At 43.2% G+C, this 26,609-nt stretch overlaps 1 protein-coding gene across 1 annotated transcript in view; it reads right to left on the bottom strand.

Annotated features, from left to right (window-relative positions):
* TUBGCP3 (tubulin gamma complex component 3) overlaps positions 1–26,609 on the bottom strand; it is a 98,432-nt gene that overhangs the window by 48,188 nt on the left and 23,635 nt on the right. The window contains exons 4-11 of the mRNA XM_012464769.3: positions 20,877–20,954; positions 19,757–19,974; positions 17,635–17,807; positions 15,263–15,381; positions 14,441–14,566; positions 12,236–12,304; positions 11,752–11,884; positions 9,941–10,107 (exon numbers count right to left, since the gene is read on the bottom strand). Coding sequence (XP_012320192.1) covers positions 9,941–10,107; positions 11,752–11,884; positions 12,236–12,304; positions 14,441–14,566; positions 15,263–15,381; positions 17,635–17,807; positions 19,757–19,974; positions 20,877–20,954 — 1,083 coding nt within the window. The remainder of the gene's footprint in view (positions 1–9,940; positions 10,108–11,751; positions 11,885–12,235; positions 12,305–14,440; positions 14,567–15,262; positions 15,382–17,634; positions 17,808–19,756; positions 19,975–20,876; positions 20,955–26,609) is intronic.

Here is a 26,609-nt window from a genome sequence, read left to right as displayed (position 1 = left end):
TTTATCTCTCACTCCCTTCCCACCCTTTCCCTCCAAGGCAATTTCCTGGAGCCTGCACTACTGCATGGAGGAGTGTGAGTGTCGAGTGTGGAGGGGAGATGAGCGTGCGGAGCTGGTGTGGAAGGAGGTGGCACTCTGAACTCAGCCCCCTCCCATCACATCAATTTTAGAATAAACTTCGCAGGTCCTCACCCAACTCCAGGGGCTGCTACAGGGAATCAGAGGGTGGGTAGGCCGGGATCCTCAAGTTTCAGTGCACAGGAGAAACCCCGCGGGGCTTTGGAAATCCTCATGCCCACACCAATCCACTGAAACTCCTGCAAAGCCCCACGTGCGGCCACACGGATGTGCAGCCTGAGAGCTACAGGGCTCGACTTAGGCACATTGACTCCACGGCGAATGGGAGCACCGAAACCTGGCAGGGAGACAGAAGACCCAGGAAAGGGCCCAGGAGCTACCGCAGCTGGCATTCCTCACCAAGCGTTTGTGTTTTCAGAACTTCTACACTTTGTTTGTTGTTTACTGAGAGAAAATTCACATAATATAAAAGTCACCATTTTAAAGTGTTCGACTCAGTGGTTTTTAGTATATTCACAACGTGGCTGTGCAGCCGTCCCTATTACCTAACTCCGGAACATCTGCATCAGCCGGGACAAACTCTATATCCATTAAGCAGCCTCCCTGCCCCCAGCCCCTGACAACATTAACTACTCTCTATCTCTATGGCTGTGCCAATTCTGGGCATTTCATATGAATGGAATCGTGCAATATATGGCATTCTGCATCTGGGTTATTTCACAGAGCACAGGGTTCTCAACGTTCATCCACACTGTAGCAAGTATCAGATTTTCAGTTTTTTGTTAGGGCTGAATAATATCCCACTGTATGGATAAACGTCATTTTACTTATCAGTTCATCAGTTCGTGGACACTAGAGCTGTTGTCACTTTTGACCACTATAAAAGACGCTGCTACAATTGTTCAGACACGCTTTTATACGAATGCATGTTTTCATTTCTCGAGTATATACCTAGAACCAGAACTGTTGGGTCACATAGTAAATCCTTACTTAATTTTTTTAGAAACTGCCAGCTGCTTTCCAGAGTGGCTGCACCATTCTGTGTTTCTACCAGCAATCATGCAGCTTCCAATTTCCCAAATCCTTGACAGCACTTGTCATCTTCTGGCTGTTGCTTTGTTTCTGCTGACCAACCTAGTGGCTGTGAAGGGTATTTCACTGCGGTTTGGATTTGCATTTCCCTATGATGATTATCTTTCCAGTGCTTATTGTCCATTTTTCTTCTTTGGAGATACGTCTCCTCACATCCTTCTTAAATGGGGTTATTTTTCTTGCTGAGTTGTGACAGTTCTTTACGTGTTTGGGATGGGATGCTAGACCATCATCAGATCAGTGATTTAGAAATACTTTTCTCCCATTCCACGAGTGGTTTTTTCACTTTCTCAAAAGTGCCCTTTAATGTACACAGTTTTTCTTTTGATGAAGCATGATTTACTTGTTTTCTTTCCTTGCTCATGGTTTTCGTGACATAGCTAAGAAACTGCTACCAAACCTATGGTCCCAAAGACTTACCACTATGTCTTCTTCTACGTTTTATAACCTGGGCACTTAAATTTAGGTGCCTGATCCGTTTTGACTTAATTTTTTAATACGGTGTGTGACAGAGATCTCAATACATTCGTCGACATGTGGATACCCGGTTGTCCCATCATCATTTGCTGAAAAGACTCTGTTTCCCCATTGAATCATCTTGGCACCTTTGTTGAACATTAACAAAAATGAAGATTGACTTCTGGGCTCTCACTTCCATCTCACTGACCATAGGTCTATCACTACGCCAGTATCACACTGTTTGGATTACCTTGCCCTGTAGCATGTTTTAAAATCAGAAAGTGTGTCTTTCAACTTGGTTCTTTTGCACAATCGTTTTGGCCTCAGGGCCCCTTGCAATTCCTTGTGAATTTGAAGATCAACTTTTCCATTTCTGCAAAGGCTGTTGGAATTTTGATAGAAACTGCATTGAAAGCATGGCTCGTGTTGGGGGAGTACAGCCATCGTAACAGATCAAATCTTCCCATCCATAAGCACGGAATGTCTTCTTCCCATTTATTTAGGTCTTTTTCATTCCCTCAACAGTGTTCTATTGTTTTCAGAGTACAAGTATTGCACTAAATTTTCTCCTACATATTTAACTTACTTAGATGCTATTTTAAGTGGAGTTGTTTTCTTAACTTTCTTTTTGGATTATTCATTGAAAGTATGTGAAAATATAACTGAAATTTGTTATTGAGCTTATACCCTGCCAACCTGGTGAAATTACACTTTAAACAGCTATACGTACACCTCTCTACCTATATATAATCTTTATTATAAAGCATGTGTGGATTCTTTAGTTTTCTATACATAAGATCCAGTTATCTGTGAACAGAAATGGCTTTACTTTTTTTTGGAGACATAGTCTCACTCTTGTCACCCAGAATGCAGTGGCACAATCATAGTTCAATGCAGCCTCAAACTCTTGGGTTCAAGTGATCCTCCTACCTCAGCCTCCCAAGAAGCTGGGACTACAGGTGTGCACCACAACACCTGGCTCATTTTTTTCTTAATCTTTTGCAGACAGGAGGGTCTCGCGATGTTGCCCAGGCTGGTCTCAAACTCTGACCTCAAGCCATCCTCCTGCCTTGGCCTCCCAAAGTGCTGGGATTACGGCTGTGAGCCACTGCACCCAGCTGGTTTTACTTTTTCCTTTCCAATCTGGCTACCTGGATGCTTTTGCCTTTTCTCTTTTTCTTTCTTTTTTTTTTTAACCTTGACTAATTATCCTGGCCAGAGCTTTCTAAACAATGCTAAAAAGAAGTGGTAAGAGTGAACACCCTTGTCTTGTTCCTGACCTTAGAGAGAAAGCATGGAGTCTTTCCCCATTAAGCATGATTTTAGCTGTTAGTGTTTCACAGATGCCCCTTGTTAGTTATGTTACTTTCTAATTCCACATTTGACTTTTTTTTTAAATCATGAAAGGGTACTCAGGCTCATCCAAGCTTTTTCAGCATCTGTTGAGTTGATCACTTTTCCTTTTGTTGCCTTAATAAGATGTCTTACATCGACTGACTTTGAGTATATTGAACTACCCTTGCATTCCCGGGATTAATCCCAGTTGGCCATGGCATTCATTCATTCCTTCTACTATGCTGCTGAATTCCGTTTTCCAGTATTTTACTGAGGTTTTTTGCATCTATATTCCTAAGAAATACTGGTATGTTGTTTTCTTGTGTAGTACCATGTTAACTTCATAAAATGAGTTAAGAAGTGTTCCTTCCTTTTCTATTTTTTTAAAGCAATCTCTGAAGGATTGGTGTTAATTTTTTAAATATGTGGTGGCACTTACTAGAGAAGCCATCAGCTCCCACGGTTTCCTTTGCTGAAGTTTCTTGAGTACTGATTCAATCTCTTTACCTGTTACAGGTCTATTCAGGTTTTCTATTTCTTCGTGAATCAGTTTTCGTAGTCAGTGTGTTTCTAGGAACTCTCTCAGGTTTTATCTATCAAGAAATGTCTTGATTTCTCCTTCATTTTTGAATGGGAATTCTGCTGTATACAGAATTCTCGAGTCATCGTGGTTTTTCTTTCAGCCTTTTGAATGTGTTCTCCTCCCACCTTGTGGCCTCCATAGTTTCAGGTTTTCCCATCTGCCACTTTGAAGATTTGCTTTGTCTCTCTACAGTTTGGTTATATAGGATGAGTATCCCTAATCCTAAAATTTGAAATCCAGAATGCTCAAAAATCCAAAGCCTCTTGGACGCCGGCATGACACTGACACGAAATGTTGGCTGCAGCATTCCTGAGAGCAGATTGTCTGATAGGGGATGCTGAACTAGTAAGTACAATGCAAGCATTCCAAAATCCAGACTCCACAAGGTTAAGAGATACTCAACCTAAATGTGTCTTGCTGTGGTGAGTTCATCCTACTTTTGAGAGTTTGTTGAGCTCCTTGAATGTGTAGATTAAATGTTTCTCATCAAACTTGGGTCTCTTAGGCTCTGTTCATTTTCCTTCCCTCTTTGAACTTTCTGTTCTCAAGCTGGACGGTCTCAGGTGACCTAAGCTCACGTTGCTGACTTTCTTCCCCCTGCTCAAACCTGCTGCGGAGCCCCACTAGTGAGTTCATTCATTTCAGTAACTGTACTTTTTGACTCCAGAATTTCTACTTGGTTCCTTTTTACAATTTCTCTTTATTGATATTTTATACTTATTATAAAAAGGAGCATTTTCTTAGGTAGATATGCAATAAATTACTATGAGATGAATGATTATAAAGCTCACTTACAGCTACTTAGAGTTAACCACACATTTGAAAAAAATGCAATTTTACAACAAAGTTATAACTCCCATTAGGGAAACCAAGGAAAAATTAACCTACAGAGGAAACAAGAGACAAAATTCCCACATTTTAATTACATAGTGATCAAACACACAATGTAATTATCTAAATTTATCTAAATTATCAAATTCTTACAGTAAATATGTTATTAATATTTAGAGTAAATTAAAAGAGAACCTTCCAAAAACTAATCAAAGACTTAAATGGATGTTTATAAATTTAGGGTCTAACAAAAAACAGAGATGTCAGAGAACTACAAACAAATCAGAGAAAGGCCAGAGACATCTTAGGGACAGAAGATACTCAAATTTTATCAATGTTCTCCTTAAAGTAGCAGCAGGTACACTACACACTTCCTATTTGTCTGACGTAATCCTCACATATACACAAAATTGCACGAGACAAGCACCATCATACACACATCTGGAAGATGGGGAAGGGAAGACCCAGAGAGGCAAAGGTATTTGCCCAGGATACAGAACCATCAGAACCTGAAACCAAGAACCAGACCCAAATCAGACTTCAGAATCTAAGCTCTTAAGCTCTAACCCACATAAAGCAGATAAAGTAGTCAGATGAGTTACAATGAGATAAACCCGTAGGTGGTATAAGCCCACTGGTATTGCAGTACTAAACACAGCAGACTCATGGTAAAGAACACAATATACTCTATGTCAAAAACGATTAACTTTAGCTCTATCAATCACAATGCATTTCTGAAAAAACCTACAAGCAAAATTAGTGAAGCAAACAAGAGTATCTCAGGTGTAAAGAGTTATTTGGACAAAATAACTAGCAAATTTAAAAATTACAAATCATGAATTTCCTAAAGCTCTATCGAATCTCAGACCCTATGTACGTGCATCAGTAAATTTAGAACCTTTAAAATAAAAATAAAAATAAAAAAGACAGGGATCATGACATCAATGTAGTAGCCTCTGAGCACTCAGGTAGTCTTGGGAAAGGATACCTGGGAATGTTGGCCATTAATTCTTGCAACTTTTCTAAGTCTGAAATTAAATCAAAAGTAAAACATTTAAAAGTGAAAATTTTTGCAAGTGAGGCAAGACCTGGGATAAGTTCATTAATAATGAGATACTGACTTGAATATTATACTCAATAGACATGCATTAATTTTTAAATAAATAAAACATGAACATTAGCCTTATGCATATTCTAACCAACAAGAGTTCTTCAAAAACGTTTCCCAAATTTAAACTACACTAGTCTTAAGGGTCTGTTTTTGTCTCACCTCAGTGAATCAAAGTTTAAACATATTAAAGAAAAAGTCTAGAGGAAAACCAATTGATCAGTTTTTGCCCAATTCCCTCTGCATTCCCTATCAACTCTCCGGCCCCATCTTTACTACCATGAAAGGAAATTAATACACAGGCCTGAATAACACACAAGCAGAGAATCAATAAAGAACTGGTGGTACCCTTTAAGGACTCTTTCAAAAACACAAATGGCCAGGTGCGGTGGCTCACACCTATAATCCCAGTACTTTGGGAGGCGGAGGCAGGCAGATCACCTGAGGTCAGGAGTTCAAGACCAGCCGGGCCAACATGATGAAACCCTGCCTCTACTTAAAAAAAAAAAAAAAAAAATTGGCCATGCAAGGTGGCACATGCCTGTAATCCCAGCTACTCAGGAGGCTGAGGCAGGAGAATCGCTTGAACCCAGGTGGCAGAGGTTGCAGTGAGTCAAGATCACACCACTGCATTCCAGTCTGGGTGGCAGAGCAAGACTGTCTCAAAAAAAAAAACACAGACAAATATAATGAATTGGTGGTTGAATTAGGTAGTACTTTAAAAACCTGGTTGTGAGAAATAGGCAAACTAAATTATCCTCAAGAAAAAGATAAAAGTATTACAAATTAGGTGCTAAAGCCAAAAAAGACAATTAGCCAGGTTGCGGCTTTGACTCTTGTTCTAATTGTTAGCAATATCTAATCCAATCGTATGAAAACTCGACAATTCCCACTCTACCTCTGCAGAAAACCAGGTTTATCAACTGATCAGCAATCATTAGAAAAGTTAGTCACCCAAATTCATACTATAATCGACATATTAATTATTGAATGAAGAGATACAAATTCTTTAATTAAATAAAAAGTGAATTTTCTCATTTTTATAATTCTAATTTTTAAAGACTGCCTTAAAATATCATCTTGTAGTTCTGAAGGGTACAATTATAATGGATTCTGAGAAGATACGCCTCAAAACTGAAAACAGTAACACACAGAACTTTTTATTTCCAGCGTAGAAGCTGGCCAAAGTATTTCTCACACATCTACATTGGGAAGCATGGCTGAGAGCATACAGATTATGGTAATATAAAAGAACACACATTCTCAAAATAAAACACTGATTTTTCATTTTCTTAACCACAAGATCACTTAAACTCCCATAAACTCATTACACAACACATTTTTTAAACTCAGATAATCTGGCTTATTGTGATAATGGTCAGGAGATTTAATATGCATTCTAAATAATCAATTGCACAGGTTTTTAAACAGCTTCCAAAATTCACCTCATCCTTTAATTATGGAATAACTGAACATAAATGCATTAAAAATGACAAGTCTCACTCTATCAAAGGAAATGCCTATTACCTATGCATCCTTGCCACCTTACCATGGTGATAAAAACTAAACAGTAAATCTTGTAAGTCTCCACTTACTCTTGAAACATTAAGTCTAGAACTTTAAGTCAAAATAATTTTACGATGCTTTCCAGAAACAGACCTAAAAATAAAGATTCAAACTTAAATGATGAATAACAATATGCCTCTATAGATGCCATGTAAATGTATTTTAACACTGAACATTATACAAGATTTAAAATAAGACTTAGCTAACTACAGTGTCAGAAGTCAGTATCGGCCGGGCGCGGTGGCTCACGCCTATAATTCCAGCACTTTGGGAGGCCAAGGCGGGTGGATCACTAGGTCAAGAGATCGAGACCATCCTGGTCAACATGGTGAAACCCTGTCTCTACTAAAAAATACAAAAATTAGCTGGGCATGGTGACGCACGCCTGTACTCCCAGCTACTCGGGAGGCTGAGGCAGGAGAATTGCTTGAACCCAGGAGGCGGAGGTTGCGGTGAGCCGAGATCGCGCCATTGCACTCCGGCCTGGGTAACAAGAGTGAAACTCCATCTCAAAAAAAAAAAAAAAGAATGAAAGAAAAAGAAGTCAGTATCAAGTTTGCCTTTAAGAAGAATGGAACAATGACAGGTACGATATAAGGTATTGATAAGTGCTATTTCTTGACTTGCATAGTGGCTTATTACAAATTGCATATAAAAAATTAAAAATATAAACAACCTAGATTTAAACAAAAGGTGTAGAGATTAAGAGTGTGGCAGTCATGCAGGTATGCAGAACCTGGAAATGGGCATGATTCTTCATCTTAATGGAGGAAGGGGTTAAAAATACCAGTTTACTCATTATTTTAATGTTTAGAAAGTTACAGGCTCACGAAAGCTTTGAAAAACTTTAGGCAATCATTAGTAAAATAAAAACACCTTTCAAAGCTTTCGATTTTTTTTTTTTTTAAAAGTTCATTCATTGAAAGGAACATAAGAAGCCTGAAAACCCTTTATAATCTCTAAATTCAATATGCAATCCCTACAAAAATTTTGAAAACAACTTTTAACAGAATTGACAGGCTGATTCTAAATTCATATCTAAGTATAAATTTACAAAAACCACAGAGAAATTGTGAAAAGAACAAAAGGTAAGGACCGCCTCTATCAAACTTCAAATAGAAAGTAGAGTCATATAAATAACACTGACAAATAAAAAGCAAACAGAAAAAATCCAGAAACAGGTTGAAGTATACAGAGAAGTTTGGTTCATGATAAAATGTGGTAAAACTTTTGTGGAGTCTCAATTAAGGCTCAGTCAACAGTACAATGATTCTTTGTACTAGTTTTGCAACTTTCTCGTAAGTTTGGAAGAATGAGGGAAAAAAAGTTAAAAGAGAAATTCCATATAGAAAATAATTGAAAATATAAAACCATCCATGATTCACTCCTAAAAAGAGAAACAAATCCTTAAGAAAAATGGGCAAAGGATACTAACAGGTAATTAGAAGAAGAAATTAAAAAAAAAAAAAAAAACTTTATATAAGCATGAAAAGCTGGTCAATCTCGCTATTAATCAGTGAAATGCAAATAAACATCCTAGTGAGATGGCACATTTTGTGCATTAGGTGAAAATATTCTCAACATTGGGTAATACAAAGTGTTGACAAGAATGGGGGAACGAGGCCCGTCACAGCAAGCTGACAGTTGGGTAAACCTGGATAGCCTCTCCTGAGCACAACGTGGCAGAATCCAAGTTTAAAACATGCATCCCCACAACCCAGCAACCCCACCTCTCAGAACCCACCTTAGGGAAACTCAGAAATACATGCAGGGAGACACATAAAAAGATGCTCATTTTAATACTGTTCATAAGATTAAAAACAACATTCTCTCCATCAATAGGACTGGCTAGATGGAAACAGATCTGTCCCTACCGTGAAATAATTCCCAGTAATTAGGAAAACTACACACCCCGTCAGAAAAGAGCGACAACACAGGCTGAGCAGCTGGCACGATGCAGATACCCATGCGCCATGCTGCCCAGAGAGTCGATTCTGCTCTTCTCTTGCTTTAAAAACAACTCATAACAGCACAAACAACAAATAAGAAAACAAACTGAACATAACACAAACTTCCTACTTGCTTATTTGCAATTTCACCCATGAGAAACAGTACAACACAGGCCACCGCACCCAGCAGCACCCGCACACAGGCACACCCGTGTTTCAATGGCCAGGCCTCCACCACTTCCCGTCACACATAGGCTGTGGCCCCTACAGCCCACTCCCACAAGCAAACGCCAGGGCTTTTCCAAGGTCAATGTGATCTTTACTGCAGTACTTAGGTATCTGTTAGCCCTTTAACATGTTCAACTGTACTACAGCTTGTGTGAGATTCCTGTCGTTCTGTTGTTTTAATGTTACTGACAAAGCTTGTGAGTATGGTGCCCCTCACCCTATCTTCCACCAAAAGCCCTACCATTTCTATCGTGTGATTTTTCAGCAGCACATGCTGCGTTACAAAACTGCCTATATTTCAATAGCTATATATGCACTAACTTGTTTCATTAAGCAGTTAGCACCAGTCCATCAAAGTGAGTCTGCAAAGTAATCACGGCAAAGCGGCAGAACCTGCCCTGATGACTGCAGCACGACTTGCCTCAGGAGGCCTGGTCCTGCTTTGCCATCCACGTGCTAGTAAACTCGGACACATAATTTGACTTTGCTGAGGAATAAACTGGGACAATTTTCCACTAACCAAAGAACTCACGAACGCATCTGCCATGCAGTGAGATAACAGCTGTCGAGGCACCATGTAAAATGTACATGGCATTCAAATGAAGCGCAGGCGTATTCCTGTTAAGAGAACACGGTAATCATGGTGGGGGGAGATTACTGCAGGGCCATGCTTTTTAAATCCAAGTCTCAGAACCGAACAGCGATCCTTACTTCATGGTAAGTGTCCTCGAGCTCCCCATCATATATCCAGCGGTACAGGAAGCTCAGAACAGGATGAGACACGAGGCTGAGGATGTGCTGCACCAGGGACCGCATGTATGGGTCTCCTGTTTTCGTGTAGGCATGGACAGCCGAGGCCAGCTCACCTCCTTTCCTTCCTGGGAGAAATGGGGGAAAATACATAAAAACACCCACATTTACACTCATAGTACACACCAGTCACTTCACACTAACCGAAGATGCCCAAGTAATTGAGATAAAGCACATTTGTTTTCTTATGGTTAATACCACTTTGGACCTAGAAACAGTGGTAATATGTAATGTTTCAGAAACCAGGAGGTCCAGACTCTAAGCCCGACTTCACACAAGCCTGTGAGTTACTCCTCTCTTTAGGGTTGCTGAGGAAATTTTCAGAAACAAAAAGTAGCAAAAAAATTGCTGGCTACACAATCTAAAGTTCACATGACTTTTCACGCCCTTTTTACTTGAGACATACTAAGATTCACGCTTCCTGGTGCAATGCAGGGCACAAATACGTGTGGAAAACAAAAGTTCTATGAATCAACACTGGCTCGCTTTTTTGTTATGGTACGCTAGTCCCAACCCACTGACTGGTTTCCTGACCCATTAACTGGTGACAACATCCAGTGTGAGAAACACTGCTCTGTGTGGAGAGAAGAGGGCCCCTGTGCCTTGGCCAGAACTACTCAGTATGAAGCACTGGGAATGGCAAAAATCCACCCCAGGAACAGAAGCACATGAAGGGTTCTCATATTCTGCTAATTTTATTAGACCAGTGGAAGATTTTAAGGAGAGGTGTGAAATCATCTGATTTTAAGATGATGGCTCTAGTGTGTGTAAAAAGTGGGAGTGTGAGGCTGAACAGGGATCGGACAGCGGCCCTGACAACAGCCCCTACGGCACCACGGCCAGGCGCACAGGCTGAGCAGGGTGAGGGGAGTGAAGGACCCCAGGGACCTGCTGGACACCGCAAGTGACAGAGGAGTCGGGGGGGAATCCAGTTCTGGAGGAGCGCTGGGAACTGGAGAAAACGCTGCTGTTTCTTCACTGTGCTCCACTCCTCTCTTTTTTGAGGAAAGTGCCAAGAGGTGAGGGGGAGGGTGTGCAGACAGAAGGCGATCGGTGTGGCCCTGCAGATTCTGGGGACCGCCCCGGGCAGCGGGAGGCAAAGAGCAGGGACCTCTCGTGTGGCAGACGGCCGGGTCGTCCACCTCATGCCGTCTAACAACCCTAAGAGGTAACGGCTGCTAGGATCTCAATGTTGCAGATGAGAGAAAAGGCAAAGAGGTTCCTGGACAAGGCAGCACAAACAATGAGAAAAAATGTCAGAAAGCAACTAGAAATACAGAACCTGCAGCCAGACAGGCCAAAGCAAGACATGCAAATGTGGGAACATCTGACCGAGAAACACCGACACCAACACGGCCCCTGACCGCAGAAGGAATAAAGGCGAAAAGCAAAATGCAAGGCAGGCTACCAAGGGAGCGGCAAGCAGGCAAGCACGGTGGGGAGGCACAGCCGAGGACTGCGCGAGAGAGATCGCCACACACAGACACCCTCCCCTTCCCACCTCCTCTCAATGCCACCCCCAGCTTCTACTGTGTAACTGCTGGGCCACACTGGCAACTGGTTATGTTCCCTCTCGGTTAACAGCCATCGATTCCTATTGAATCCTCATGGCCGTTAAGGAAAGCAAAGGGCAGGACACAAAAGCGAAAGCCTGGATGGCGCCCCCTACAGACGAGTTCTGAAACAAAGCGAGCGCAGGACACGCATGGGACCTTGGCAGTGGTCCACCAGGGCCGCAAGGGTCTTCAGCCTGATTTTGGGATCGTAGGTCCAAACCAGGAGGCGCCGCAGGGTTAAACTACTCTCAAGTCCCAAATTCACACCCTGGTCATCCTCTAGTTGTAGCTAGAAAACAATAAAGTAGAAATGTTTAAGTACAAATAACTACATAGGTCACACTTCTTAATCTACACTAAGTGAATATAAGAAAATTATTATACTCATAAAAATGAAGCCAAAGTCCCCTTTATAAAACAAGTGTTTTTAAGCTACAAGTAGCCTTTAACTGGCAGAACTCCAAAAATTAGCAATTAATTTGGCTCTAGGAGACACTGAAACTTGATATTTAAACCTTACAAACACTTTTATGAAAAATATTGCTATCTTTTAAACATAATGTATGAAGTTAAAATGTTCTATATAGCTTCAATTTTGTAACACTTCAAATCATGAAGAAATTAAAATAAAAATATTTACCTGAGAATGTAAAACAGAGAGCAATCGATAGTATTCTCTGAGTTCTTGGTGCAAGGCAGCACAAAAGCTCTGTTTGGAAAAGAGAAATATAATTAAAGCATGACACACTCATTACACATTGATTGATTTTAAGTGCAAAGGTATAATGCTTTTAGATAAAGTTCAAGTGGGGTTCTACATTATTTAAATTCAGGTTTTGTCAATAATCTTGTAATTGTCTTAATCACCACAATATTTGTGGTTTTCTTAGTACAAAAGTGTTTCCTTAGTACAAAAAGCATGAACTTTGCAGAAGAGCAATGGGAAAACAAAATGTGGTATAATTTTCAAGAAGTGTAGTCACTTTAGAGAATGATCCTTTAATATCATATCCCCTGTAAATATTCAGGGCTAAAATGTGATTTTCTTTAATGCTCTTAATTCACAAAATGTAAAAATTGGCAGCTCAATGCCAATCCCAATTTTTGTTCTGTTTGTACTGCTTTCTTCTCTGACCAACTTTTCCACACATCTCCACCAGCCACGCTCCCACCCACCAGCCACACTCCCCCCACCAGCCACGCTCCCCCCCACCAGCCATGCTACCCACCACCAGCCATGCTCCCTCCCACCAGCCATGCTCCCCCTACCAGCCACGCTCCCCCCCAACCAGCCATGCTACCCACCACCAGCCATGCTCCCTCCCACCAGCCACACTCTAATCCACCAGCCACACTCCCCTACCAGCCATGCTCTTACTCATCAGCCACACTGCCACACCACACACCTACTCACCACTCATGTTCTTACCCACTGGCCACGCTGCTACCCACCAGCCATACTCCTCCCCACAAGCCATGCTCCTACCTGCCAGCCACACTCCTACTCACCAGCCACGTTCTTACCCACCAGCCATGCTCCCACCCACCAGCCATGCTCCTACTCACCAAGCCACACTGCCACACCACACGCCTAATCACCAGCCATGTTCTTACCCACCAGCCACGTTCCTGCCCACCAGCCACACTCCTACCCACCTGCTGCACTCCTATCCACCAGCTGCACTCCTACCTACCAGCCACATTCCTACCCACCAGCCACACTCCCACCCACCAGCTACACTACATGCCTACTCACCAGCCACATTCTTACCCACCAGCCACACTCCCACCCACCAGCCACACCACATACCTACTCACCAGCCACATTCTTACCCACCAGCCACATTCCTGCCCACCAGCCATACTGCAGCACTCCTACCTCCAGCCACACTCCTACCCACCTAACACACTCTTACCCACCAGCCACACTCCTACCCACCCACCATGCTCCCACCCACCAGTCAAACTCCTACCTACCAGCAACACTGCCACACCACATGCCTACTCACCAGCCACACTCCTACCCATCCGCCATGCTCCCACCCGCCAACCACACTCCTACCTACCAGCAACACTGCCACACCACATGCCTACTCACCAGCCACACTCCTACCCATCCGCCATGCTCCCACCCACCAGCCACACTCCTACCCACCAGCAACACTGCCATGAGTCCTGTGCTATGCTGGGCTCATAGTACAGTTGTTCTGTGATTCAATAATTTTTGGAGATTTCATTGGCAATAATTACTGCCCAATAATCAACCTATGGACAAAACTACATGGTGCTTAGCCACGAAGAAGGGCTGGACAGTGGGAAGGCCACTGCTCCTGTCAGCTGCTCCCTGTCAGGCTCCAGCAGGAGGGGCAGCAGCAGCTCCCTCCCAACCATGTGCTGTGACATCAGCAGTTCCCACCCACGGCTGCCAAGACAGCCATAGGTGGGATTCCCATCTCCAGCTTCGGCAGTGTTCCCAAATCCTGCCTCACCGTGCTGCCCGGGAAACCACAGAGCTGGGAGTGCCCCCTGTCGGCAGGCCCCAGTCCAGCAGGGCCCCGTCCGAGCGTCTGGAATCAGGCAACGCCAGCTCCCCATGGTCAGCACTGTCACCATTTTCTCTGTGCTTTACAGTCCCCAGCAGCTCCTGAGCCAACCTTCTGTATTCAATGTCCTCATCAGCACCTACTGTGGGTTCTACTTTCTTGAGTGGACCCTGACAGTCGACCTCAAAGCTGCTTTACTTGGAAAGAGCCCTAGGAGGAGCTGTTTCACAGTAAGATTTCGAATAGAGTATGCGTCCCCCAAAGTGCACGGCATCCCAGCATCCTAGAAACCAGGAACACACCTGCCCAACAAGTCCGAATGAGCGGTCCAGACTCCTCTGGTCTGTGTATCTTCTGATTTTATTATGCAGCCAACCCAACTCAGAGAGCCTGACTGCTGTGTCTCTCAAAGACCTACTTAGATTTGCCTAAAAAGTAAATGTATCAAGAGTTAAACATTAAAAATCAGTACTAGAGTTTTAATTAGTATTTTTCACAAGCACTTATACTTTTCATATTATAATCCTTAGGCTTCAAGACATAAAAGTTAAAACGAAGATCCCATCCCTAAAGGGTAGGAAAACACATCAGGTGCCAGCGTGACGGAAAGCACCTGGAAGGGCACAGTGAGCTCATTTCACACCCCTGCCACTGACCTGCGGTGTGGCAGAGACAGTCTGTGACCTTAGTCTCGCTGTGAAAGGGCTAGGAGACACAGTGTGACCCACACCACAAGAAATGGGCATGGTAAAGGCAGGTTATGGAAAAAGAAAACAAAAGCAGATGAAGACCCCTGACCTGGAATCCTCCATCAATGCCAAAGACGCCAAGGGACCTCTGTCCTTGGATGCCTCAGGCATCACACAGCAGGATGCAGAAATCGGCTATGGGGTGGCCCCATCAGTAGGGTCGAGGAAAGGAGGCATGCATCAATCACAAAGCGTCCCCATAATAAAACTGCACGAGCCACAATGGACAGAAATATAAACCAAGATTCCACAGTGCGATTTTATCTCACACCTGATTCTGCAAACGCCAATACCACCTATCAATCAACAGCTCACTATCTGGACTTCATGACATTTTTTTTTGAATATTTTTAATTAGATTTTGTGTTACCATACCTTTCCTTCTACTTTGTAACAATTTTCAGTGTTGTTCATTTTGATGTTTTTGCCATCTATGCCCTGGAAGACGTACAAAATGTCCCTTACCAGAGCTGCTTCTGTAACTTCCATAGTACCTGCAAAATCATTTTTTAAAGAGAGTAATTACTAGACAATACATTTTAAGACACAATAGATATTATGATACAATTAGCTTCAGATTAGATATTTGCCACCAGGATGCAATTTACTAACTCAATAAATAAGCTCAAGATGAAAAAGAGAGTATGAGGTTAGAAAGAAACAAGGACTCGCTGAAAGGGGATGGAGACTGTGCCATTTCTTATCTAAAGAGCTCTTTAAAAAAAGACAAGCCTCTGTGTGGGAACCTAATACATAATCAAGGGAGCAGTACAAATCAATCACAAAAGGGTCAATTATTGAAACACGGTGTTTGGAAAACCGGGTTTACTACAAAGTATACTAACCGGGGTTCTTCCCTAATACCACATAAAAGAAGTTAATAGTACAGAAAAGACACTTATGGTTTCAATAATTCCTTTGAACAAAAGCTAAGCCAGGATTCAGATATTAAGCCAAAATAAAAAACGGGAGGCAATGCCCAGAAATCCAAGACACCTGTGGGAGGTGAAAGACACCTCCAGCATCTGGTCTGGGGATCAGGACTCTGAACCGCCCAGCGCCTGCCCCACACCTAAGCCTGCCCCACCCAGATGCAGAGTGCATCTCCCAGGCACGGAACCTTCTATAAATATCCACTATGTCAGGTGGCTGAACAGAACTGCTCAGATCTTACATATCAATATTGACTATTTTCCTCTGGTATTCTATCCATTCCTAAGAGAAGGAAGTTGAAATACCCAACTATAATTACAAATTTGCTTTGCTTTCTAATTCTGTCGGTTTTGCTCTGTGTGTCCTGAGGGTCTGTCAGTAGGTGACTTTGGGTTGGGATTATTTCTTCCTAAACAACTGACTCTTTCATTATGAATACCCGCTCTACCGCTGGTGCTCCTCCTGATGTCAACTTAACACAGCCGCCCGTCTTTCTTACCATTACTCTTTACAAAATTGCTGTTTTTCCATCCATTTATTTTCAACTTTTTTTGTCCTTACATTTAAAATGTATTTCTTGTAAGCAAGGTGTAGCTGTCTGAATGATTTTTTTAAAAAATCACAAGTCAATCACAAAAGGATAAATTATTGAAAGACGGTGCCTGGCACTTCAAAGAGAGTCACTGAGGAATTGCTCGATGTAATTTAATCACGCTAAATTACATTTAATTACCAATATGTCTGAATTTAACACCTTATTGCTGTATGTTTTAAACCTATTTATCCCACTGTTCTTTATTCCTTTACTTCATCTCCTGTTTCTTCCTCAAGTATATTTTTTAAGTCCATTTTATCTCTCAGTTTTGAAGCTATTGGTTAGGGATCAGGAGCCCCAGCAAACAAAAAAGCAGCAGGCAGAGAACAGCACCTGACTCAGTCTAGATGAGTCTCAGTCTCAACGCTGGCATGCTGTGCCACGGACACACAGCTGTCAAACATGACATGAGTCGATGGTTGTGGACAGACAGAGACTGGATGCCAGAGCTATACACAGGGACAGGCAGCGTGGGGCAGAGGCTGGAGACTGCTGCAGGGGGCTAAGGCTGTGCCAGGATGTCCTCCAGCTCTCAGACGCTCCTCACCTTTGCATTCTACAAGTAACATCCAGAGCTATTTCAGAATCAGCAGATCATGAGCCAACAGGGAAGCCCAATCCTCTACATCCAGGATACAGGACACTCATGTTTGAAACGCTGCTAACTGCAATGTTCTCAATAAAGAAATTCAAACTTCCTTTTGGAATCTAGCAGGGCTTTAAAACCCTGAGGTATCCATTTCACCATCAAGCAATTCCTCAATGACTCTCTTTGACGTGCCAGACACTGTGCTAAGCGCTGGCACCATTAATGAAACAGACACAGCCCCACAGTGGACTTAAGACTTTGGTAGAAGAAGGTGATTTTTACTAGGGGCCCTAACCCAGCCTTAAAGACTTTCCCAGGGAGAAAGACAGGATGAAAACTGACAGGGAGAATGTGATGGGGAACAGCAAAGAAGAGACATGTGGAGGGAGGAGACCACGGGGACCACCAGCCAAGCAGACCATGCTGGGAGGAAGAAGCCCAGGTGTCCTGGGGTGAAAAGCCAAATCCCCCACAGCACTGCAGACCACCAGGGACTCTGGACTTCATTGTAAGAACAAAAATAAACCACCGAAAGGTTTGAGGTGGGGATCCTGGGCCGTATTTTAAAACAAGGAAAGGCCGAATCCCAAATGTTCACAGAAAAGCTGTATTAACGTAGTCCTTACTCACCACCCGTATCCCCTTCTCTCCTGGACCTTGTCATGTTGCGAGACAGAGCATTTGGGACACCTTTTGAGGTAGTGGCTTGTGAAGAAGGCTGATTTGCAGTTAAAGTCCATGCGAGTCGTGACCCCAACTGCTGTCGAAGGCAATCTCCTACTCCTGGAGCTTGATGAGACTGTCTAAAAAAAGAAGAAACATTTATTATCTTCACTGAAGAGACAAAAGTATCCCTAGAAATTTCTCTCATATTATTGTCATGAATTACACAAATTTATAAATCTAAGATAGCTGATACCATGACTTTACCCTAATCGAATATATTAATAACAATCAGTCAGTCCCAAGTCCCTTGAACTTGGGACGTGTGGCCTAGTGTTCAGACCCAACACAGCGGTGGAAAAATAGTCTTACTGCTGCTACCTTATATACACATTTCTTACCATTAATATCAAAATCTATTTGGCTTTTCTTTATAAACACTTAACATACCTTACCCACCTATAACCACTTTGAAATTCTCTACTTATTTTAACTTCAAAATCAGCAACTCTCATTCACCCGCCACATACTGAGCAGAGGAACCGAGTCATCTGGAACGCTGCCTCAGGGGCCTGGCCTCACCTGTCTTCAGCCTTCAGGGTGCTCACTATGAAAAGAAGCACTGTAATTCTCAACTAACTTCTAACAGTTACACATATAAAATCTAAGGCAAATGCATATTCAAGGTCACGAAGGCTTTTCAGCAATGTTGAGACTACGTCGAAGTTATTTTTTTGAAAAATATTAAGAACCTCATAGCTGATTTCTATTCTATGAGCATAAGTTTTGACAGCTGCAACAAAAATATCACTTCCTGGGACTGCAAAACACAGCAATGAGAATCTCAGCCGCACCATGGTTTCCAGGTGCCAGAGCTTGGAATTAGCACTGGTACAATACTTGTGGGCGGGGGGCGTTCATCCATTATCCACTCATGAAGCAAGGAGAAGAAAGAACTAAAACAGTTCTTATTTTATTCTATTTTCACCAGCAGAAAAGTCAACAACATTCACCAAAATTATGTCTTTGGGCATAGTTCTAAATTTAAGAGGAAGATTCTAAAAGACTGTTTCATTTCAAAGTTCTCTTTTAATAGGATAACAATAATTACTTCAAATTCTAAGGTATAAATGAGAATGCCAGTTAATTTTTTTAGCTGGACCTTAAATTCTAGATGAAATGTGTCAAGTGTTATTTTTAAATGCTTTACGTTTTCTCTATAGAACACTAGACCCCACTGATAATCCACATTCTGTTTTTAAGTATTTTGAACATAATTTTATAACTCACAAAATGACTTATAATTCTATTACACTCACATGGAAAACACCATGCTGAATCCTTGGTCAGTGTTTTTCTGGAAAAATATCTACTCTGATAATCCACCTTAATGTGATTTCCAGGAACCAACTATGGCAAAAAGCAAAGCCGCCTGTTTATCTACATACAGGAAGAATGTATTTAAAAACAAAGAAAAACAAAGTTCTAGGCATTAATGATAATGGCACCCGCTTGATTCTCAACTGTAAATCCTGTATTTCCTGAAAACGTGCTTTGACCACGTACATAACACCTTCGCTGTGCATTCCTGCATTTCATCATCTTAATTCACGTGCACTAAAAGGTCACAATCCTTGAAGATCTCAGCACTTGAGGAAAGTTCAACCTTATTTTATTTTACTTAACAATTTACTAAAGAATCCAATGAGGAGAAAAACACACCAGTGAAGAGGCCACTGGTCCCTAAGAGATCAATCTGAGAACACAGTCAGAGAACCTCCAGAGGAAGGGTTTGCACACGGCACTTCCAGCTCCTTCATGATGGGCAGGCACTTCAGTGACAGGTGAGAGCGGCCAGAACTTCACAGCCAGCTCTGCCGATTACCAAGTGGAAAGATCTCCTGTTGTATCACAGCTCTGAAGAGGAGTAACACTCTGAGACACAGTGTATCAGACACAGTGCCCGAAACACTGCCTGGCACAAGAGGCCCCACTGATACTGTTGGTGAACACCGATGCCCAGTGAACGGCCTGCAGGCATCTCTGTTTCTAGCACGTAGAGAATCTGTACATGTCGGCGTGGCCTTACCCCGGGAGGAGAGATTGTGGCACAGGCGTGGGGCCACTGAGGGCACACAGGCCGATGCTGCTGATGCCACTGCTGCCCACGCTGCCGGAGCTCTGGGCTGACTGGGTACTCCGATCCTGGTAGCTCAGGGGGAGGGTCTGCGGCCTGGCATAGTAGTAAGGGGTTGAGTGGGCATCTCTCGGTAAGGCCTGAGCAAATAACGTAGCATAGCTAGAAACCTGAAAAGAGAAACGCACTAAGAACAGAGACAGGAGATTACAGAACAGTCTTCCCGGACCTAATAAGGTCATTTACGTTCAGATTTGCCTTCTTTTTCTGTAATTGGATTTGGATTCCATACTTTCTTAATAAATCAGATGTTACGCTTTTAAAATATTCCTGAATTGATAAAGTTTTAGAACATTTTCTGAACTCCAACAACCACTACACTATCTGATAACTAAACATTCTGATTCAAACAAACTAAAACTTAAATAACTTTCTAAAGTTAGGCATTATGAAATAATGATTGCTCTCTATATATCCGTATCTATGTGATTTACATTTATATTAACATATAATGATGGCTGAGACGAAGCCTTCAGCGACAAACAGAGCTCTTTCACCCACAGCTTCAACCTCCTTGGCTCCCATGTCTCTGGCCAGTGAGTACTTTATTATACCAGACTCTGAGATGCAGAGCACCCAATTCGCTCTGACATACTGCAGCAGACAGACACTGAGCCCCGGGATGAGAGGGTTTCACTGGCACATAAGTAAAGAATGCTCATAACTAAAAGCAAGAAAAACTCCTGAAGGGTCTTTTAGTTCACAAAGAATTACCTATCGGCGCTGATATTAATAACTTCACAACGTAAACATTTTGAAAACTGACAATTTATTCTCTATTTAATCACCCATTGTCATGTCTGAATAACAAAATTCTGAAAAACATCTTCAGGAAGCTGCACACTGACTAAAAATGCCCTTAAAAAGAAAAAGGAAAAGAAATCTCTCGACCTTCTATGACCAGACAAGCCTGTTGCTTTCCTACGCTACGTTCTTAGCTGCAGAAGCTGTTTCCTTCAAAGTCGGCCAGGGTGTCCGACAGACACAAAGCTGCGAAGGCAAAGCCACCCACCTTGCTTGGCTGCCTGCGCGGGTCCTCACTGAGGCTCAGCAAGAGGTAGAGTATTGACCATTTATTTTTCAGAACTCCCTGTTTAGAAAAAAGTTAATATTAAAAGAACAATTTTATACTAATCTCCAGTCTTATTTTCCTCTTTCCTGAACTATATTTCCAAACTAGAAACACACTTTAAAATTCATAGTAACGGGAGGCAGAGGTTGCGGTGAGCCGAGATCGCGCCATTGCACTCCAGCCTGGGTAACAAGAGCGAAACTCTGCCTCAAAAAAAAAAAAAAATTCACAGTAACATCAAATCTAACTGTTCATAAGTATTTTCAACAGTGCCACCCAACCAAAGGTGGAAGCAAATGTCTTTATGCAACCAACATGCTTGGGTCTTTCATTCCCCTATTAACTAGCTCTACAGTCCCCAATAAGAAAAGTTTCTCAAACTACCCTATTCCTGAATAGCAGTATTGTCTCCCCTGAAATAATCCTTATAATGTCTCCAAAACCATAATTATGAGACAAAGCCATCATAAAAATATGTGAATTATTTTCTCATTTATCAACATCCCATTTACGCCACAAGCACAAGTTAGTCTCATTATTGTGTGTACCTAAAGTCAAGATGTGGGCAGGAGCAATGGCTCACGCCTGTAATCCCAGCACTTTGAGGCCAAAGCAGGTGGATCACTTGAGGTTAGGAGTTCAAGACCAGCCTGGCCAACATGGTGAAACCCCATCACTACTAAAAATACAAAATTAGCCAGGCGTGGTATCACGCACCTATAGTCCCAGCTACTCGGGAGGCTGAGACACGAGAATCACTTGAACACAGGAAGCAGAAGTTGCAGTGAGCTCAGATCGCACCACTGCAATCCAGCCTGGGTGACAGAGTGAGACTCCATCTCAGAAAAAAAGAGATGTGGGTCTGAAGCACTTAGCTGTCAAGATGACTAACCCACAGGTTTCTATCCAAGGGTTATACACAGATTTCATTCATTTCCAAATGTGTATCACACCAGTCTGATTCGCAAACACAACAGCAGCCAAACCTCAGTCGTTCTGCCTCGAACTGACATGGCATTATCCTCTATTCATATAGCCTTACCTTTTGCATGCACAGGCTACGATATATAAGCACCTTTATTGACAAAACAAACTAGAGGATGATTACGTACATTACGCAAATTCTCCATTATATCAAACATTCTCTGAAAGTTTAAGAGTAAGCTCATCCCAGGTATTTACATTACTGTCTAACTTAAAAAACTGATGGACATAGACTTTTTCAGAAACTCAACTCATTTCCCAGTCGGGGCCACAAGGATGAGAAAGAGACCCAGCCCTGACGGAGTGTATCTCATCACAGGCAACGGACAAGTGAGCAGATGCAACGTGACAAATGGCACTTCACAGCTCACGAAAGGGCTCCCAGGGGAGACTCGCATCTCCTAGAAAGATGGGCCGTGCAGAGGGAGAGACAGGAACAGTGAACACGGCAACCTGGCAAAGGCCAGGAGTCAGGAGGGAAACTGACAACGCAATGAGGCCTCGACGCTGCACCAATGAGGCCTCCAACGCCACTTGGATGTGGCGCTGAAGACAACAGCAGGAAGCCTCTGAAGGACGTCCTGGGGAGAGGCACCATCACTGCACCACTGGTGATGAACTGGCTGGAGGGGACAGCCTGAGAGGAAGAGCGCTGTCATCCGGAGGGAGATGCGGGCAGCTGATTGCAGTGCAGTGAGCTGAGTGTGTGCTCAGTCACGTGTCCCTGGTGAGTCCCTGCAAGCCGGCATCAAGGGTCCAAGAGGCTCAGGCACTCAGGCCCAGGACCAAGGAGCCAAGCTACTGCCTATCTTTAGCTCTTTCCACACATTAAATCCTGTCGTCATCACAACCACGCTATGACGGCTTATTCTCTTCGTGCCACAAATGAGAGAACGAAGGACAGCAAACCTCAAAAACTCAACCAAATCACTGAACTACATGCAGGGTTCACAGCCAGCTCTGCCCGACTCCAGAGGGACAAAGGAGCAATATACCTGGGATGACACTCAGGTCCTCGTGTGGGGCAACATCAATGGTGCTGTCATTCACCAAAAGAGAGCACACGGAAGAAAGAGCAGTCTGTGTGTGGGTGGATGCGAATGGACGCCCAGAGGGGTAGACAAGGGGTGACACTCCTTTCAGCTCAGAGGATGCCAAGCTGTAAGTCCCTGTGGGAGTTTTGAGGGGAGTCTCTGAGTAAAAATGACCAGTAGGTGTAGGGAAAGATAGCAGGAAATGTTCTATAAGAAAGTGCTGGGTTACAGCACTTTGGGAGGCCGAGGCGGGTGGATCACGAGGTCAAGAGATCGAGACCATCCTGGTCAACATGGTGAAACCCCGTCTCTACTAATACAAAAAATTAGCTGGGCACGGTGGCGCGTGCCTGTAATCCCAGCTACTCAGGAGGCTGAGGCAGGAGAATTGCCTGAACCCAGGAGGCGGAGATTGCGGTGAGCCGAGATCGCGCCATTGCGCTCCAGCCTGGGTATCAAGAGCGAAACTCCGTCTCAAAAAAAAAAAAAAAAAAAAAAAGAAAGTGCTGGGTTAAAATCTCAGATTTTATTTCAGCAAAGATATATTTGAGGGTGAAGGGTGGAGAAATTTCAAAAATGAACAAAATTATGCACCAAAAACTTAGCAAGTAACATATTTAAAGGAGGAGGCAGCATCATTTTTTACTATTTTTTTTTCCCATTTGTGTCTTGAGAAAATACATTTTTTACTATTAAAAAAAAAAAAAAAAAAAAAAAAAAACAGTATAAAACACCCAGGATCTCTTCAGTCTGCTGAAAAGCATTTGATACGAAGGTGTGGATGGAAACAGGGAAACCACAGGAGACAGTGAGGCAGTCTGGGAACACCACCAGCTACACTGTCAGACAGGACCCACCAGGGAACACCACCGGCAACACTGTCAGCCAGGACCCACTAGGGAACACCACCAACCAGGAGCCACTAGGGAATACCACCAGCCAGGAGCCACTAGGGAACACCACCAGCCAGGAGCCACTAGGGAACGTCACCAGCCAGAACCCACTAGGGAACACCACCAACCAGGAGCCACTAGGGAACACCACCAGCCAGAAGCCACTAGGGAACACCACCAGCCAGGAGCCACTAGGGAACACCACCAGCCAGGAGCCACTAGGGAACGTCACCAGCCAGAACCCACTAGGGAACAACACCAATCAGGAGACACTAGGGAACACCACCAGCCAGGAGCCACTAGGGAACACCACCAGCCAGGAGTCACTAGGGAACACCACCAATCAGGAGCCACTAGGGAACACCACCAGCCAGGAGCCGTTAGGGAACACCACCAGCCAGGAGCCACTAATGACCCCAAGGCCAGAGGAATGGGGGCTGGAGACAGCAGTTACAGGGCCCAGGAGGGCCCAACAGAGGGCAGGGTCTGCCCTCAGAAGCTGTGGGCACAGCCACACCACTGACAGCTGCCCGGCAGCAGGGGAGATGATGGCTTAGCATCATCCCTCTCCCAACTCTGGACTCACCCTGGGGCTGAAGCCAGTTCCAGCTGAAGCCAACCGGGAGACACACAGCAAGAGAGGCTGAGAGTACAATCCACCAGGCCTGCAGAGCAGAGAGAGGGGCAGGAGCGGGTAGAGGAGAGATCTGGCAGAGGAAGCCACATCGTGCCTGCCACTGTGGCAGTATAGATGCTTTTAACCATGCTAAACCACTTCAGACCTGCCACATTACACTCTGAACTATAGGACCGCATGTTCAGGTATAAAATTTTAAAACTGTGCACAAACTGAATTGTAAGTGAGCAAAGTCTTATCAGGACATGGTGTAAAGATCTAGAGGAACACGAAATCAACATCTTTGCACAGCAGCTGTCTAGTGCCCAGCACAAGAGCTGCCCTCAGCTCTCCCGGCACTGCCACGCCAGAACACCCCTCATCAACAGGGCACCACCTACCACCCCGCCCTGGCTGGGCAGTCCAGCTGCACAATGTTCTCCCTCTGCTTCCCTCATAAGCCACCCTCCCGCCTCCGCCTTTCTGCTCAGCTCAGGAACACCGCGGCACTCTACTCACATCTCCAGGTCAACCTGGACCCTCCTTCCACTCCCCGACTCCTTCCTCTAGGTCTAAAACAACAAGAGCAAAAGGTCAACTGCACCTTTGACCTTTCTTCCATGTGGCCCACACAACACATCTGCAAATGGGGACCTAACTAAGACAAGATTAAAAAAAAAAAAAAACAGGATCAACAACCTTCACACTTGTGAGGAGCCCCTTCTAGCACAATGACGGCATGGCTGCCCATGTGAATACACTGTTCTGCTTTGTTTCATTATTGCTCTCACACTATTATTTCCTAGTACTTTTGATCACATTTCAGTCACACAAAGAAAAAGCCGAGAGAGTCAGTTTTGGGGGCAAGCCCTAGGAAGCAGGCTGCGATTTAAAACACTGATATTTAGGAATAAACATTCAGAGCGCCAAACAAAATTTTAGAAAGCAACCATTTTAACTCACAAAGTGTCTAAACATGTTTTCAGCCAATGGCTAATACTAACAAATACAACAGCTCTTACTGGATGAAATCCCCCTTCGGGGATCCTGGTAAGGCTAAGGATCTTGAGAAATGTGGTATCCAATAAGCAAATCTTTTTAACATTCAGTGTGTAGAAAACGGTCTTAAAAATGGAGGAAGATGTAAGAAAAGCGAATGATAGAGCAGTTCAAACTAATTTGCCTGGAAATGAATGGACGAAAAAGGTTCCTATATCTTATTCTATATTACAAAGATAATATTGCAAATATTATGGGGAAAAGCATGCTAAAAACAGTGAATCCGAGTCAGACAATTAAGGAATCCACACGGGCAGCGAGTGAACTAAGCTTGTTTCAGGAGCACAATATAACAACAGAGGAAGACTCACAGTGAGAGCTGAATCACTAGCAGCATCAGTCATTTCCACTGTGAAACACCGACAGTATTTGCTGCGCAAAGCACTAAACCGCTAGATTCTGGAATCTAAAACTAGATTCACTTTCTTCTCCATGAAAGGAGAGAAAGCTGGATGAACTAAGTTCCTTTCTGGTCAGAAATCACAAAAATCTCACCCTAAAATTCAATTAATGTATTGGTATACAAGCTGCCAAAATCTTTTATCAAAACACAAGGCGGGGCTTGGTGGCATGCACCTGTGGTCCCAGGTACTTAGGATCACTTGAGCCCAGGAGTTCGAAACCAGAAACCACATCTCAAAAAAAAAAAAAGTTGGAAAAATCATTCATTTTCAAGTATCAATATCCAATCACATTCAAAATGAATTTTTTCAGTTATTTGCTATGGCAGTACAAATTATGACCCAATGAATAAAGTATAGCAACCAGATAAAGTTTAGCTATTACACGTAGATAAGTCAGGGCGTCCACCGGTGTGCTTCCTCCCGGCAGTGTAATTAGCAACTACAATACAAACTCACAAATCCTGTTGACTTTCCCAGTGTAGCTTCATTCATCTTTATAAGCAATTTAGCATTAAATCCAGCTAAAACTTACTTCTAATACTAAAATTCACACACACATACACACACAATCTACAATTAAAAGCAATTACCAATTACAGAAAAGTTTAACAGATACCACAAAAAGTATTCAAAGTTTCCTATACCACTTGTCATATCCTCAACAATCAGTGCAATGACTTTCA

The sequence above is a fragment of the Aotus nancymaae genome, unplaced genomic scaffold, assembly GCF_030222135.1.
Source record: "Aotus nancymaae isolate 86718 unplaced genomic scaffold, 86718_ANA_hifiasm-v0.15.2.pri h1tg000044l, whole genome shotgun sequence".
Lineage (NCBI taxonomy): Eukaryota > Metazoa > Chordata > Mammalia > Primates > Aotidae > Aotus > Aotus nancymaae.
Note: the sequence above shows the minus strand (reverse complement) of the source record. Positions and strands in the feature narration are given on the sequence as shown.